The 17,500-nt window shown below is 42.3% G+C and overlaps 2 protein-coding genes across 6 annotated transcripts in view; both read left to right on the forward strand.

Moving 5' to 3' along the window:
• Positions 1 to 4,330, forward strand: part of nfxl1 (nuclear transcription factor, X-box binding-like 1) — a 35,416-nt gene extending 31,086 nt beyond the window's left edge. For all 3 annotated transcript variants that reach the window (XM_042069494.1, XM_042069495.1, XM_042069493.1), the window contains exons 19-23: positions 1,572 to 1,641; positions 2,599 to 2,703; positions 2,945 to 3,028; positions 3,361 to 3,414; positions 3,713 to 4,330. In XM_042069494.1, coding sequence (XP_041925428.1) covers positions 1,572 to 1,641; positions 2,599 to 2,703; positions 2,945 to 3,028; positions 3,361 to 3,414; positions 3,713 to 3,886 — 487 coding nt within the window. In that variant the 3' untranslated portion in view covers positions 3,887 to 4,330. The remainder of the gene's footprint in view (positions 1 to 1,571; positions 1,642 to 2,598; positions 2,704 to 2,944; positions 3,029 to 3,360; positions 3,415 to 3,712) is intronic.
• A 1,038-nt stretch (positions 4,331 to 5,368) lies between these two features.
• corin (corin, serine peptidase) overlaps positions 5,369 to 17,500 on the forward strand; it is a 33,219-nt gene continuing 21,087 nt past the window's right edge. For 2 of the 3 annotated variants that reach the window (XM_042069491.1, XM_042069490.1), the window contains exons 1-3: positions 5,369 to 5,527; positions 7,437 to 7,587; positions 11,640 to 12,071. In XM_042069491.1, coding sequence (XP_041925425.1) covers positions 5,468 to 5,527; positions 7,437 to 7,587; positions 11,640 to 12,071 — 643 coding nt within the window. In that variant the 5' untranslated portion in view covers positions 5,369 to 5,467. Of the gene's footprint in view, positions 5,528 to 5,970; positions 6,862 to 7,436; positions 7,588 to 11,639; positions 12,072 to 17,500 lie in introns of those variants that run through there. The other variant, XM_042069492.1, reaches the window with a different exon arrangement.

Genomic DNA, 17,500 nt, shown 5'->3' on the forward strand with positions numbered 1-17,500 from the left:
AATAGCCTTTCACAAGCCGCTGAGGCAGGTAGCGGAGTGTTCAGCTTCAAAGAAAGCTGCCAATGTTCAGAAACATTACTTGCAAATACGGCCACGGGTGTATGACGTTATCTTCACCACTACCCCGTTCACCGAGTTCACCACTATCGTCGGGGTGGTCGTCTACGATAACGGGAGGTCCTCCAGTAGGTGCTCGTGCTTCCATGGCGGTTTCAGTTGTGCGTCCTCCTCCTCTTGCAACAAACAAGCGGTGAAATAGGGCGTGCGGCATGTGGAGCGTGGGTAATGCAATCTATAGGAGCAGTGATTCACCAAACCTCCCTTATTGCTGTCACACACATTTCTTCTAATTTTATTTTTTAGTAACAAGTAACGAAGATGCTTAGTGGAAATATAACGGAGTAAAAGTATACATTTTATCTAGGAAATGTAGTGGAGTAAAAGTGAAAGTTTACATAAATTTAAATAGCGAAGTAAAGGACATACGTGAAATTTCTACTTAAGTACAGTAACGAAGTATTTGTACTCCGTTACATTACAACACTGGTTAGAAGTAACATGAAACTCTATGTGGTAATATACATAATGTATGTACTCTAAAAGTATATATACATTTTTCAAAGTCCCAATGTTGTACATCCATTGGTAAATGCACACAGTTAATTGCATTGTTATACCTATATATAATATGTATGGTACAACATTGACACTGTGTACACTACTTCCACATAGATTCTCATGTTCCTACTACCTACCCCACATAACATTTTAGTCCTTTGAAAATTTGTGAAAAACGTATCCTTAATATATTCAAGCCCATTATTTGGCATCAAATATTGACACAACATGAATAGAACAATGTTTGTATTATTTTTTTTATGATCATCATCATCATTCAGTCATACTCATTTTTCTCTTCCATCTTATAAAGTTTGGTTTGGCTATGTGTGATACTTTTCAAAATATTAATGCCCAAATATAACTTGTCAGATATTGAGCTATGAACCATGGTTTGGGCTGTGCTCTGCTTCAACCCTCGCTGCATTTCGGGTGTGTCCAGACTACTTTTGCTGCTTTGGTGGCGGAATGAGTGATCAGACTCCAGGCACATAGTTCAAAAGGGTTGTTCTTACGTTTCTTAATTAACCGTGGGTGTGTTTTGGGCATAACATCTATTAAACCAATGAGACTGCCATCTGCCATGCCCTTTAAGAGTTAGGAACATTTGTGGCATGTTGTTCTTATGGTGACGAACAAACACACGACTTTGCTAAAACAGGTGTGTTCGTGACAATCAGAGTATACACGCGTTTGTACTCGCCTGTCTTACACCGTCTTTTCACATTTTTTTTTTACTTTCACAGTACTGACTGACAAGGGGTTTTCAACATAGACAGAAAAATGAACACTTACCCTGATAACATTCAAATGACTGATTAAAAACCCTAAGGACATTGGTCTGATTTGACACATATTCTCTGACAGTGATTGTACATGTGTTTGAGTTCCGCTGAGACACAGCCCAAACTGTGCTTCATTTCTCTGCCTGTGTGTGTCTGTGCTATTTGCAGGAAGTTGACTTCAGCAGATGATGAGGGTAAAACACAGCTGGGATCCTGCAAGAACCAGTGTCCCAAACAGGTGTGTGTGAGCACAGGGCTGCCACAGTGCACAGTTCACACCTCAACATGCCTACATCCCCTCTCAGTCTGAATATATGGCAACAATGGGTTCCTAAATAAAGACTCCATGCACATATCATACCAAATAACCCTCAATCAACTAGATCATTCATCAGGATGCATTTTGACTTGCCTGAGAGGGTGAGATATGTGCTTTTTCTCTCTCTCTCTCTCACTCTCTCCCTGCTGTTTCTCTGCAAGTGTATATTTTTTCGCATGTGTTTCTGTTTCATTAGGTTTTGTTTGTGAGCTTTCAGGGGAAAACATGTGTTTCTGTGTTTACAAGAAAAACTTGCTGTGTCTGTGTGTGTGTGTATGCATGTATGTGTCTGTGTCCTTGTGTGATGCCATCATGGGTCATTGAGCTGGCTCGGAATTTGCCCTCATGTGGAGATTGGCATCACCTGGGAACAGTTTGCCTTGGACAAACAACTGCTCTCCCTTTCTCATTTTCTTCTCTGTTTTCCCTTTTCTGGTTCGCCTCTCTCTCCTCTGTCCACTTCAATCAGTCAGTGCAACCACACATTGCCTTTACCGATCAAACACAAGCAATCAACATCTAACCAGACAAACCATTACAGACCACAGCAGCACTCAATAACAAAATAGTCCAAGTTCCTGGAGAGAGAAAGACACATGTGTGTAACCACACACACACACACAAGGAAGGAACAATGTGTGTTACTGTACCAACAGAGGGAGAATTAGTTGGTTTACACTGAAATGTGTACTTTAAATGGGGAAATGGGGATGCAGTGTGTGTCTGTGTCTGTGTTGACATTTAATATGATTGTGATCCATTATATATGAACCTGCACAATGAATACATTTGTACTTGCATGTGTCTATAGATATTGAGTTAGTGTGTGTCTCTATATGATTGTCTTGTTTGGTGTGCTTGTGGTTGGGCTTGTAGCTTGGCTGTGGGCATCGCTGTAAAGAGCTGTGTCACCCTGGAGACTGTGTAGAGTCCTGTACTCAGAGAGTTAAAGTGAAGTGCCCCTGCAAGAGGATCAAGAAGGTACGCACACATACACATACACACACATGTACAAAAAACTGGCTGAAAACACACATCGACACATTTAAGTTTCCAAGTATGGAAACATAGATCCATAGTCACACACACTTGTATGCTCATCTGCATATGCATCCAACTCACGTTGGCATTGACATCCAACCCAGCCCTAGTGCAGAGCAGCACATAGAAATGCCCAGTGTGGAGTTTGCTTTTGCTCTAACTTTCCAATTCTGTTGCTCAGGAGTTCTCCTGTTCCCAAGCACAGCAGCCTGACTTAGTGGTGTGTGACCATGTGTGCAAGACCATCTTGAAGAAAACTACCGAGGTTTGTATAGCTGTGTGTGTGTGTGTGTGTGTGTCTGCCTGTATGTATGTATGTATGTGAGTGTATTTTTATATTTGTGTATCTTTTGTTGTGATTGTGTGTGTGTGTCTGGGAGGTGGTAATTGATGCAGTATGGTTTGAAATAGCCCTATGGTTAGCCCCATTAGTTTGCAGGATGCCTTTATTGTTTAAGGTGTATTTCTCAGTCAAACCTCCACCATAATTTAAATGGGTCAAATGCGGAGCAGTACCAGTAGAGATTCAGATACCATCTCCCTGATGTTTAGATAGCATAGGTGTGTGTTTCTCTCTGATGTCTGTCTATGTTTCAGATGAAAGAAGCTGAGGAGCGAGCTGCTTTAGAAGAGGAGAGGAAAAAACAGCAGGTGTGTGCGCGTGTGTGTGTGTGTGTGTGCGCGTGTGTGTGCGTGGTGTGGGTGGGTAGGTGTACATTTGTTGAATAACCACAAAGTTGTGTGTGTGTGTGACAGCGAATCTCTGCATGTGACTTGTTAGTTAATGGATGTTCAGCTGTGTTTGTCTCGGCAAACTAGACTACTGCGGCGTGCATCTGTGTGTCTGCAGGACAAAGATAGAGCACAACTTTTTTTAGACGAGAACACCACACACAAACTGTCCAGTAATGATGATTTGTTTTTGGTGTGTGTGTGTGTGTGTGTGTAGGCTGAGCTGGAAGCCTTTGAAAAACGCCAGAAAGGCCGGAGAAAGAAGAACCGTCGGATCACGGAGGCGGAGCCAGACGAGGGAGCATGGCTCCAGTACAGGAAGTACCTCCTGGTGCCTGTGTGTGGCGTCCTCCTGGCTGCGGCAGCCTTCTACTTATTGCAGGTCCACTAGAAGAGCTTGTTTGCCTCCTCTGTCCCAAACAAACAAAACATCAAAAGGAAAAGAGATCACTGCTACTGGTCTTAATAGTCCTTTTGTTCCTGATCTGAGGGACTCTGAATGTCCTTACTGTAGCAGTGGTCATTCAGTGGTATTTTACACGGAGGTGTACAGGTAGATGCACATGTTTTGTTAAGCTTGGCATGGTACACCCCCACACACTTAAAAGTAAGGACAGTTTAGGATGTTCTCTGAAATGTAAACAGTCATCTGTGAAACTTATGATATGAATTGCAAATGGAATGGCCCCTTAAGGACTTGGATGTTTAATCTAATTTGTCTCTAATCTTATGCTAGTACTATTTGTTTCTTCTAATTTACCTTTTGACCTGAGTTGGAAAAATTGAGTTGTAGAATAGAATCCTATATGGAAAAATGATGGCCATAATAAAATGTTAAAAAAGGTACCTTGTTCAAGTATGGTTTCTGGTTCATCTTTGGAAGATGTGTTGGAGGATCAACCTACTATTCTAATTCCTAGAGATTTGCTTAGAGTTTTGACATTGTATCACAGAATTCAGTAGTTCTGGATAAAAATGGCCTTGAGTCAAGATGAAGCCTTGTTTCATGTTTACATTTTCAGTTTGTTTTGTAGTCATGGTTATGGATCCAAAGTAATAGTAATAATACTACTACTACTACTACTACTACTACTACTACTACTACTACTACTACTACTACTACTACTACTACTACTACTAATAATAATAATAATAATAATAATAATAATAATAAGCTTTATTTGTATAGCACCTTTCATACACAGAATGCAGCTCAAAGTGCTTTACATTTGGAGCATGTAACACAATAATAGTCAGTCAGTCATTATCAGTCACTTTCACTTTTCTTCATTGCTGTGGCCGTTTATAATCCAATCAGCAACATATCAGAAATATAGAAAATAACATGTAACAGTTATTAGAGAAGAGTCAGTCATTCCCCTTTGTTGCTGTGGCCGTTTATGATCCAATCAGCAACATATCAGAAATATAGAAAATAACATGTAACACAGTTATTAGAGAAGAGTCAGTCATTCCCCTTTGTTGCTGTGGCCGTTTATGATCCAATCAGCAACATATCAGAAATACTATTATACTACTTTGGATATATAAAGTGTGTGCATTGCATGTAATGTCCTTCTGACACATACCTTTACTTACCTTTACCTTTAATATGTCAGTTACAATAAGGAGGCGCTTCTAACATCACAAATGCCTCAAGCAACCTCAGTAAACCCAACCTACAGCAAAACCTACTGTATAACACCTGCACACCGATGCTAAAGCTAAACAGTCAAATGAACCGAAGCTGTTGCAACCAAAGGGGTGTTTGTGGCGCACACTCAGGGGGTTGGGTTTGCAAATGGACTGGGCAAGAAAATTATGGGATAGGTGAGGAAAGCCCACTTCTGCCCCCTCCCCGATTTCTTCCTTTTGCTCCGAGCGCTCCACTTTCCTTTCTCACTGACGAATGCGATACGTGGAAACCGGGTGATCCGGCGCGGGATTCACCGGTGACGGAGCGCCTGGTGTCATGTTTTCCACGGAGAACTTCCACGCGCTGAGCCATGGAGACCCGCGCCAGCAACCTGCGGTAAGGAGCGCTGAGGGACTTATAAGCATTCCTTCTGAACAATTCAGTCCAGTAATGTGATGGGTAATTGTCCTGTGTGCGTTGGGACACCAGTGAGTTCTGGTCAGTCCTACCGTTTTTAAAAAATCTGTATTACAGTAACTTCTATTAATCATTTAGACTAAGATTAATTCATTACATAAGAATAGCTTAAGTAATTTAAATTAATATCATATGGAATACAGTCTGTTTTCCTTATAATTATCTATTTGTGTTTTCAAGAGTGATTCATTTGGGGATATAGAACGCAGGAGAGGTGCAGCTACAGGAAAGAGAACGTTAGAATGGCACTGTTACACATGCAATGAAGTAGCATCCTTCGTTGAACTTTTCAACGCAAATTCCAATAGCGTTTCTTCTGCTCCATTGGACAGTTGCCGTTGTAGATGTACTGTTATTATTTATATTGGGGTAAAGTTTAGCTTTCAGGCAGACGCTCATGTCCACTACCGCTCGACTTGGTCCGGCAGACTCGCAAGTGCGCGAATAAGTAGCGCGTACACATACCCGAGCCTTCCCATGTTTGATTTAGAATCGGCAGATGGGAGCCCACCTCGCCCCCTCTGTCAACTCGAGCCCTGTTCAACCCATACGCGCAGCCCTCTTGCCCTAACGCACATGTAGGCACGATTCTTGCGCCTGTCCCGGTGGAACGTGGGGTCCTCGATCCCGCGGGGCTCTATAAATAAAGTTCTTCCTTGCGAGCTGAGATTTCAGATGGCCCTTCTGTTGTCCCGTGAGCCCCCCAGTCGCAGGCATGGAAAGTCTGAAGCGAAAAATACCTGAGTAAAAATAACCGTGCAAGCGAGAGGGGGGTCTTTTTTGACTGGTTGGCTATTCCGCGAGGTCCTACTGCCGTTATCTCTTTGCGCGGTCTCTGTCACCAATTTGCGAGTCGCCGCAGCTGTGAGAAGATCTCGCCGTTACGAGCCACTGGGTAAAAATACGATGTGGATGGAAGAAGCCCTGCCTGTTCCAAGTGGATTAGGTTGACGAATCGACCCTTCGCCGTTGGCGTGAGCACGGTGGCGCTAGGACCCGCTAGCTTTATGAACGTCGGAGTGACAGCTTTCGGAAACCTGGCTGTAAAAAAACTCTGGCGAGCAGACCGGAGGCGGCTCACTCGTGCCCGAACCCCTCACTTCAAAACATGTCTGTTGTCATTTAGGTGAAATCACAAGGAGCGGTATTTTGGGCATTTGTAGCCTACCCTATGCGGACCAGTGAAGGCTATATGAACACTGGTGTGAGGTTGGTTGAGTAGACTCCGGTAGGGAGCTAAGATTCAGCCGCAGGTAAGTGTGTTTCAACTCTTCGGTAGTCTAGTTCTGCCACTAAACCTGGCTGAACTTTAAGAGATCCAATAGGCCTATATGTAGCCTAGGCTAAAGGAATAATTTAGTCTACCTAGTGACATAACCTAGACCTAAATGCATTAGATGAATTAGGCAAATTAAATAAAAATGATATTATTTTGTTAATATTATTAATATTATTATTTTCATTATTAGGCTATTAGGTAGGCACAATGTTGTCTGTTATGTTTGTTACTTGGTCTCTGCTCTGTAACTTTAGAGAGCTGTATTTTCCCCGTGTTTAACGGTCTACCAGCCACTGTCAGTAGCGAAATCATTATCGTTTTAATGAGTGATTTTAATCTCGCGCGAGTCCCCAACGAAGTCCATTGACCCTATTCTGTTCGCTCTAGTTAGAGCACTCTTTAAGTAGGTCTAAGACCCGTCACGAGCCGTTCGGGCTCCTTTCGTCTGGACGCCTCCGCGTCTCCAACTCACCAAAGTCGTGTCCCAGCTAACGGGTGTCGGATCATAATGTGTGGCTTAGAGAGTCTCGTGTGTGTTCTGTCACGCAGGTGAGCGGCAACGGTGCAGAGATGACGGGAGGCCCGTGCTCCCAGAAGCTGGGCTCCCGTTCTGCCAGGCACATCCGTCTGCTTCTGCTCATCCTCATCCTCGCGATCTGCGCATTCGCATGCGTTCTGTTGGTACTGTTGGCATTCACAGGTAAATGCACATGACTCTCTCTGTATATTTTTTTTATTTCCAAATTAATGGAGCTGAAGTGGTATGGCTGTAGAAGTTACAATATTACCGATATGCTGTGCATAGGCTACAATTAAATGAAAAGATCAAGATCAAGAAAAAAATCACACACACACACAAAATCACATGAAAGGATTGATCTGCTTTCCTCTAAGTTTGATTTAAACTGGGTGTGGGTGTGCTTTAGAATGTCTTGTGTAGTTAGAGCACGCTTATGTGAGAGCATTGGTGTGTTTGCACAGATGTGATTCTGTTGAGGCTGATGACAAGCTTAGTTGCTCTGTCAGCCAGTCATTTTTTCTTTTCCACCCACGCCTGCTTTAGCGCGCTCACACACACACACACACACTCAAACATTTACACTAGTGCATACTCCTTATAGTAAACTGACACAGTCTTGTTCCTTCAGTCTATAAGACTTTATTGATAGCTGTCCTCGCTTTCTCTTTAGTGCTGTCACATTAGGGAAAAGAGATGCTGGTACACTTTCTCAAACTCACCCAGACACCAGATTTGAAGTTAATGATCCAGTTGCTGAGATTTATTGGGCTTAAGTGACCAATGAGTTAGATGGATGGGGGGTAATGGACTAGTCAGAGAACAGCTGTCCTTTGAGAGCCCTCCCCCACAGGAGCCCCATGCCATTAGGCCATAGATTTGTGTGTGTGTGTGTGTGTGTGTGTGTGTGTTATGAGAGTGTTGAACTTGTTGACGGTTCTTTGAGTGTGAAAGTCTCACAGCGTGTGTGTGTGTCTGTCTATCTGTCTGTTTGTGTCTTGTGGTATCTACAGTATGTCTGTTCTGTATGAAGATTGTAGTCACATGAGCTAATGTCAGACTTGGTTTTGTTAGGTGCTCTCACTGGAAGAGTTCAGATGTTTGATCTTTTATTCCTGTGTGTGTATGTATGTGTGAGGTGGCATTGTGGTCTGCTTATATAAGTCTTTTGTATGTGTGTGTGTGTGTGTGTGTGTGTGTTTGTGTGCATGATTATGAGTGTGTTGTGTGTGTGTGTGTGTGTGTGCATGAGTATGAGTGTGTTGCAGATGGTGTGGAATAGAGCAGGTTTTTGAATGTGTCTAAATCTGTCACATCATCCTGTGACTCATCAATGCAATTCAACACACACACACACACACACATAAATAAAGTCACGCATAGAGATGGAGAATGCCAGTCTGTCAAGATATGAGAGGGAGAGCACAAGGGCTGAGCAAATAGCCATCAAAAAGTGATTTTTTTCCCAAATGTACAATATGTTTTCATCATAGTGTTCATATTCCTCTTTTAGTTGATGGACTCACATGACTTGAATTCTTTCTGTACTGAGAAGGAACAGTGTAATATAGTCATTATTAGTGAAGAGAATAGGGTGTTCAAATATGATAGAACCCCTTTCAGGACTTTTTTACACACACACACACACACACTGTTGCCCCATTATAGTGTGTGTGTGTGTATGTGCGCGTATACATGTGTGCGTGCATACCTGTGTGTGTGTGTGTGTGTGTGTGTGTGTCTACGTGCGCATGCATGTTTTTGTGTCTGTGTGAGGGTGTGTGTTTAGTATGACAACTTTTACTGTAATGCTGTTCGACTTGAATAATACAAAAAATATGCGTTTGTGACTGACCAGGTGGGAAAAGTCAACATCTGGATTGTCTGGGGATTCCACTCAGTGTCCTGCAGGTGTGTGTGTGTTTATGCATTTATGTGCATGCAAACACACACACTCCTATGAGACAGCCTCTGTGTGTGTATGGTGTGTGTGTGATGCATGTATGTGTATATAACAGTCTCTCTCTCTGTGTGTGTAGATGTGTGTGTGTGTGTGTGTGTGTGTGTGTGTGTGTGTGTGTGTGGCAGACTGAAGCACCTGTTGTGGTGTAATGGTCAGTGACAGCCCCTGGGGTGTAGCTGGGAGGCCAGATGTCAATATAGTTTGTTTGACAGCAGACACACAGCTAGGGAAAGAGTTCTCATGTGGGGAAGAGGATGCCACTCTTGAACATGCATGCAGAAACAGTCCTCTCTCTTTCTCTCTCTCTCTCACTCTCTCATACACACACACTCACACACACACACACTCACACACACACACACACACACACACACACACACACACGCACATCTGATGAGTCATGTAGTCTAATGGCATCTGTGGGGGTGAAGCTCAGATTTAATTTGACTAATTTGAAAGGGAACTTAACAAACAAAAGCCTTCAGAAGCCTGGGCTGTCAACTCCCCCTCACCTCGGTTTGTGTGGAGAGAGTCAGGAGGGAGAGAGGGAGTAGGAGAGTTCACAAGAAAAATGAGAGAGAAAGGGAGAGAGAGAGAGAGAAGTAGTGGGAGAGACAGAGAGGCCAATGGAGAGAGAGAGAGAGAGAGAGAGGGTGATGGAGAGTGTGCATAGTGAGGGTATGAGTGTGTGTGCCTCAGCTGTGGAGGTGTTTATATTTAAACATGGCCGGTATGCAAATGAGTTCATGACTACTGTCTCCCACATTATAGGTGTAACTGGTACGTGTACACACACACACACACACAGGGGCGCCGCTAGGGTTGTATTCCATAGTACACACCATGGCCCAGGACGCTAACCCCCCAAAAAAGTAAAAGAATGGTGAATGGCTACCCTACACATAGAGGTGTTTCAAGCTTTTTAAAATTTCTGGGATGAGGGAGGTTTCACCCCCAGAATTTTTTTTTTTTTAATTCTGACTGCTAAACACACCATTTTAACACAATTTGGGTGGGACAGAAATGCCTTACAGAGCCAGCAGCTCTGGCCATATCGGCTCTAGCTCATGTGACGTAAACATTGCTTTAAATGCATTATCGCTTCACTACCCAAGGGAAAGAAAAGAAAAAAAGAAACCAATGAGTTTATGTCCCGATTTGCGATAGGCCTAGGCCTAGAGAAAAGACAGCTATGTAACCTAACAATAAGGATTTGCTTACACTGCTGTTTGGTTGTCCCAAAGTTTGAGATGATCCATACTCTACACATTAACTGAATCTTATCAATCTTGAAAACCCAAACTGCGATGTTCCAAACTGAGTGACTGTAGGATGCAATGCCTAATCTCACTGCCTTCAGCATAACTCAGTATAAGCAAAAAAAAAAGGGGCAGCCGTGGCCTACTGGTTAGCATTTCGGACTTGTAACCGGAGGGTTGCCAGTTCGAACTCCGACCAGTAGGCACGGCTGAAGTGCCCTTGAGCAAGGCACCTAACCCCTCACTGCTCCCCAAGCGCCGCTGTTGTTGCAGGCAGCTCACTGCGCCGGGATTAGTGTGTGCTTCACCTCACTGTGTGTTCACTGTGTGCTGAGTGTGTTTCACTAATTCACGGATTGGGATAAATGCAGAGACCAAATTTCCCTCACGGGATCAAAAGAGTATATATACTTATATATACTTAACTGCTAAGAACAGTGCACCTTTTACTGTTAAACATCTGAATGGAATGTTGCATTTTTAAGCACCAGAACTGCTTATCGGCGTTACAAAATTTACACCAATCATCTTCTAATGTATCCTTATGTTGAGATGTCCATTCTCTTTGCCCTAAACATAGGCTATCATTTTGTGCGGGACGCATGTTTCAATGAAGACAGTACACAAGCTATTTTTTTGTTGTAATATTGAATGATTTCATGAATAAAGCATTGAAAAATTGTACGCACAGTGCGTACAGGATTACGGCTGGCGGCGCCAATGCGCACACACACACACGCAAACACATACACTCAGAGAGATCTATCTCTATCTATCTATCTATTTATTTATCTATCTATCTGTCTGTCTGTATCTAATTCTCTCTCTGTCTTGTCTGTATAACCTCTGTCTTGTCTGTAAATAGTCTACAGCTCTATGTATAAATACTCACATTAAGACACCAGATGGACCTTAAAACACCTTCTTTCACTATGGATTTTATATAAATGTATGTTCTTTGTGTGTGTGTGTGTGTGTGTGTGTGTGTGTGTGCGTGTGTGCACGTTAACAAGGTGTCATAGGGAGCACTTTAATGGAGTCAGCTGATTCCCGCTCTCTGGACATCACAATGAGCCCAACTGCCACGGAAAACACCTCTTCCTCTGGCGTTCCCATGACGACGACACCTTCAGGGGCAACTACTGTCCCTCCGCCTCACACTCAGGGCATGGGCCACTGGAGACCCCGCGCCGACAACTCTTCATCAGCATCTTCATCTTCACCACCATCTTCACCATCATCATCATCATCATCGTCACAGTTAACATCAACGTCGTCAGCGTCAACATTGTCTTCATCTTCATCATTATCTTCCTCACCCTCTCCACTTCCCCAGACCACACCTCCTCACAAGCTCCCTTATGATTGGCAGACGACTACAGCAAGCATCCTGGGGATTTTAAACACGCCCACTGTTGAGCCGACCACTGCTGCGCCAGACTTGGGTACGTGTGTGTAAATGTGTGTACGGTATGATGGAACACAGAACTCAGAAGCAAAAAAAAATGTATAAAGTTATCTTCATTATGACACCGAAACACCGGGGCACATGAAATTTGGTGGGTACTGTATGTAGCCCCACTAGACTTTTAGGGAAAATTTTTGCTTGGTCCCCGGGGGCCACTCCCCCCCCCCCCCCCCGCGCTGGGCCCCCCGAAACCCAAAAAATTCAGTTTTTCCTAAATAACTACCTTAACCGTGGCACTAAGGATGAAGAATTTTTTATGGTATGTTGGTCTCAAGGGCCCACATCAACCTGGCCCATAATCACTCATTTGTGATTTGCACCCCCCCCGGTAAAAAGTGAAAATGCAATATAATTCTGCTTTAATCGCCCCTATCTTCAGTTAAGATGTTCAGAACTGCACCACATTTTATGTGTATGAGTAACCTGGCATTCTCTGGAGGTATGCCAAGTTTCGTAGAATTTCATCCATGGGGGGGTCTAAAAAAATTGAAGTTATGTGAACATTTAGTGACTGTACACTCATTGGCCTGTAGATGGCACAGGCACGCACATACTATCGGTATCGGCAATTAGAACGGCCGATACATAATTACAAATTCAGTAGGATTAAAGGAAAACCAAATATTCATCATCATCATCATGGCTGCATTTCCAGTATTGGCGATACGTAGTCGTTTGTCCACTAGATGGCGCATCGTTGCAGTGAGACGTAATTTTGTTGGAAGTTAATCTAAGGTGGGTTGGGAAAACAATGGATGCTTCCTACAAGGACTGTAGTTTACCGCAGAGAACGTCTAATAAGGATAGGACGATTTTCACATGAAATGTAATTCCCATTTCTTCTTGAAGCCGAAATAAATCTGAAAATGTTTATCGGACATGCTTGGTTTTTACTGCAGGTACGTTAATTTTATAATATCAATAGCTATAGCACCTAGGTACAATAATGTTACCGTTAGCATTGGTTGAGTAATGGAGGCCAATTTGATTGCATTTGTAGAAAACTATAAATGCGGCTATACCAAGCAAATTAAAAGCAGCACTGTAATTGTATATTTCGACTGTCATCTCATTCTGGCCTACTAACAAGCTAAGTAAGTTAGCCACAACGTTCCCTAACGCGATGGTTTTCTAATGGAAAATATACCTGAAAGATAACCTGCCTATGATGCAAACACCGGCTGGGACATTTATGCTTGCTAAATAGGTTTTTTTCTGCTGTTCATTTGGTCACAGTCCTTGGTGGCCCTGTCAGTGCTTTGTAAAGTGTTGCATTAAGACCACAAAAAGTCTCAAAAAGCATCTGACCTAACGTTCATTCCCAAACACCCACTAGGCTACTTCAATACTCTATTTTCAAAATTAACGCACCCATGATGATCTACATCTAAACCTAATATTTTAGAGGGCACTTTGAGAGATGTATCCAAGGCAGGGCTGTACACATAATCGTAATATTATTTGTTGCACGTGCTACAAAAATCATTCTGTGCAATGGATGATTTACCAACGTTACACCAGTCCGATACAGTTTTGCCTATGGCTATACATGCGTGAGACTGAGACGCCTGTTTATTTGTTTTAAGTGCGTGCAGGGTGTAAGAGGGGAATCGATGTGCTTTGATTCCAGCTTGGTAGTTGTAGTCTGTGAGATTAAAAAGCACTGTGAAAAAAAAAAAAAGCACCTGTGTGTGTGAAGTATCCAAACAATGACACCTTCATTATGGCTGCTTTAGCAACAGACCAAAAGCTACTGTGCAGTGGGTCCCATTTAGAAGTGGCTACTTCATTCGCGCTTTCCGTGATTCACGGAGCTGCATGGATTTTATTACAACTTTTCGCCACGATGTGGCAGCTTAAATCCGCTTGATACTGTAAGGTGTAAGCCATTGGTTTCCAAAGGAGATTTTATTTGTGTCGCCAGCATAGCCTATTGACAATTTATGTTGTAAATAGGCCTACCTTATACCTGTAGCTCAGGGAAGCTAACAGCTTTCTATTAGGATCTAATTTGTTAACAGTCACGGTTTTGCACACGTGACCTGAGAAAGGCCGACAGGCCGAAACGTTGTCACTTTAGTCACATTAAAGACTTATATGTGTAACTCGGGAGTGTGCAGCACTTCTCTCCTTTTGCAACAGTCACGGTTTTGTCATAACGCCCTGATGCATTTTTGCATTTAGAATAGCCAGAGCGTGGATATCTCAATCGGAAAATTAAACAATATCGGGCGCCTACCATGGACTAGGCTGGGTGAACCCAGCCTGATCTGCCAGCGATTTATTTTTTGATTTCTTAAAAGATTGAGCTTGGTCTGGTGAAAGCCAGACTAGCCATGGACCTCAGTTACACAATGCAAGGGAACATGAATCAGCCTATATTTGCACGAACAATAACGGACAACAGCTCTTCAACTTGGCCCATTAAAATGTGTATAAACAGTCTAGTGACGCATTTCATGAAGGCCCATTTGGACATGTCAGTTATTTGCACCACTGGTTAGATGTAAAACTGCATTTGAAGGGTTCAGATGCAAAAGCCTCTAAATGCCACCTATGTCAAAAAGGAGATAAAGATGGTGAGGGGATGCTCTCCACACATAGTATACGCTAATCAAATAATTTAACTTCTAAACCCACTAAATACCACTCTCTTCCTGGTCTGAAATATCGATTTATAGGCAAACACCTATAGGAGCCTGAACTTAAATGCTCATTTAAAAGAAAAGTGGTCAGACGGATTTAGAGGGTTTTGCATCTGAACTCTTCATTTCGTTTCAGACTACCAGTACTTAATTTGTGCATTGACAATAAAGTATCACATGAACTAAAGATGACTAAAATCTTATGTAGAAGAAGAAACATTCACAAAAAATCCATCCATCCAAAAATGACCTTTCTTTTTGATAGCTGTTGAATACTGCATGGAACTGACAGAGATGTTTTTGTTTATTAATAAATAAATAAATAAAAATATAACATTATGCTGATATTTTCTGCTTTTCCCAAATACAATGTAGCCTACAGGTGTAAGTGGCCTTTCATCAATCCAGTTGCAATGGATGAACTGTGATGAACTGCCCTACTTGTGATTGTTTAGAGATTTTAAAGGTTTTATAACAATGCTACAACTTTTTTGGCTATTCTACAATCTATTCACCTTTGCAGCGCCAGTAGGCTACTTTCTGTGCAGCCACACACACACACAAAGGCATGCCAAACAAGCATACACAAAAGTTTCAAGAGTGGGGGATGGAGTAAAAGATAGAGACAAATTGATTAGTGTGATTTATTTTCGTGGAACGGATGTACAGGACTGAGCGGCGATCTGTTTTGTTCAGCTGAAGGACATTGTTTAACATCCGAGTTTTTAAATCTTTCAATGAATTCAGCAAACTAGGATCTATCAGTTGGGTAAATTTGTGTCTTGTCAACATAGAAATGAAAAGACACTATGTAACTAAATAATATGCCTAAGAGGAAGCATGTATAAGCAAAATAAAATTGGTACCAAAACTGACCCCGGAAGTACACCATTTTTACCAAGGAGAAATGAAGATTTGAATTGGTTACAGAGACGCAAAACTTCCTAATTGACAGATAAGATGAAAACTTAAGGTCGTACCAGATACTCGCACCTAGTGCCTCATGTTGTAATCAGTTGTGTCAAAGTACAGTACATGCCATCACCAGGTGTTCCTATAAGCTGTTCCTTAAAGGTAACCTTTAGCAGTGCTGTCTCAGTGCTATGATACTTTCAGAAACCAACTTTTCTAACTTATTGTTATTTTCCATTGCAGAGAGAAATTGTTTGGAAAATATTTTTTTTCTAGAATTCTAGATGGTAACTTGGGTATAAGTCTTAGTTTTCAAGCCCAGATTTCTTTAGCAGTGGGATCACATACGCAATTGTAAAATGATTAAGGACACAGCCAATTGACAATGAAGTGTTAGAAACAGAAAGCAAACAAGACCCAACCGATTCCATTGCTTCTAATAGAAGCTTATTATATAGGTATTACAGTTCTTATTAGTCAGTAGGCTAATAACTAATGCCGATAGGAGTGGAAGACACATTCAAATGTGACACAGCGATTTTGAACCAATTTGATCTCATCAGCTTGTCTGAACTTCTGGAAACTATCTTGTCAGAGTAGAAGGCATTAGGAGTAAGAGAGCTTCTGATTGATTCCATTTTATCTGTAAAAAAGAATAAAAACGTTTCACAGTCAGCATTACTCTTAACTGGGACACAGGGAGGGGTTGGGTTTACCACCTGGTCCACAGACCTAAATAAAAATGGGTTATGCAGATGGACAGAGATGAGCCCTGGAAAAGACTGTGTTCTTGCACCCTTACTCTTCTAGCATAATAGGGACTCTTTCAGAATGACAGTGTACTTTGAGACCAGACTTTTCCATTTACTGTCCACTTCCCCACTGAACGTGATGGTTCAAGAGTAATATGTGCACCATTATAACCCTAGAGTGCACTTAATTAATTATTTATGTTCATGTATGTGTCTATGAATAAATAGGGCTGTATGTTTGTGTGATGTTGTTTAAACGTGTGTGTGTGTGTGTGTGTGTGTGTGTCATGTACAGTTTCAGTTTGGTATAAGGTCAAATCAGGTTGTCTTGCCTTGCCTTGCCTTGTCCTTAAATATCAGTGGATGTTTAGAATTCACTCTATCTCTTGTACCCATCTTTTCTCCTCTCCATCCCTCTTTCACTCCATCCTTCTGTCTCTCTCCATTTGCCTCACCATGCTGTGATGCCATCACTTATTCCTCCCCACACTCCTCCATGATTCTGACTCTTTTCTGTCTCCTCTGTCCGTTCTTCTAAATCCCATTAGTATCAGTCTGTATGAGGAGGACCAGCAGTCACATTTATCTGGCTTCCTATGCTGAGGTGTGTGTGTGTGTGTGTGTGTGTGTGTGTGTGTGTGTGTGATTGAGTGTCACTAAATGCACTACTAAGAGTGAAAGTATTTGTCCTCAGTGAAGGTAGACTTTCATCAGTGAGTAGAATTCTGATTTTCATACATTGTGTGTGTGTGTGTGTGGGTGCACTGCGAGTGTTAGTGTGTGTGTAAGAGAAAGACAGAAAGTCGTCCGCCAGTTTTGACCTCCTGACAGAACAAATCGGAACGCTGGTCCCGTCCAAGACTGACCGTCGTTCAAATACACTCAGGATAAATCATTTAAAGAGCAGACCCCCCCCCCCCCCCACACACACACACACACACACACACACACTCATACACATGTATACACAATGACTGTAAAAGTCTTTCAGGTAGGCTATGAGAATGAAGCTGTATTAGATGTAACAGATACACACACTCCCATACACCCAAGATACTATGCTATAGATATACAAAAGGGTTCTGTTTGTAAATGTG

Source organism: Alosa sapidissima, chromosome 18 (assembly GCF_018492685.1).
Source record: "Alosa sapidissima isolate fAloSap1 chromosome 18, fAloSap1.pri, whole genome shotgun sequence".
Lineage (NCBI taxonomy): Eukaryota > Metazoa > Chordata > Actinopteri > Clupeiformes > Clupeidae > Alosa > Alosa sapidissima.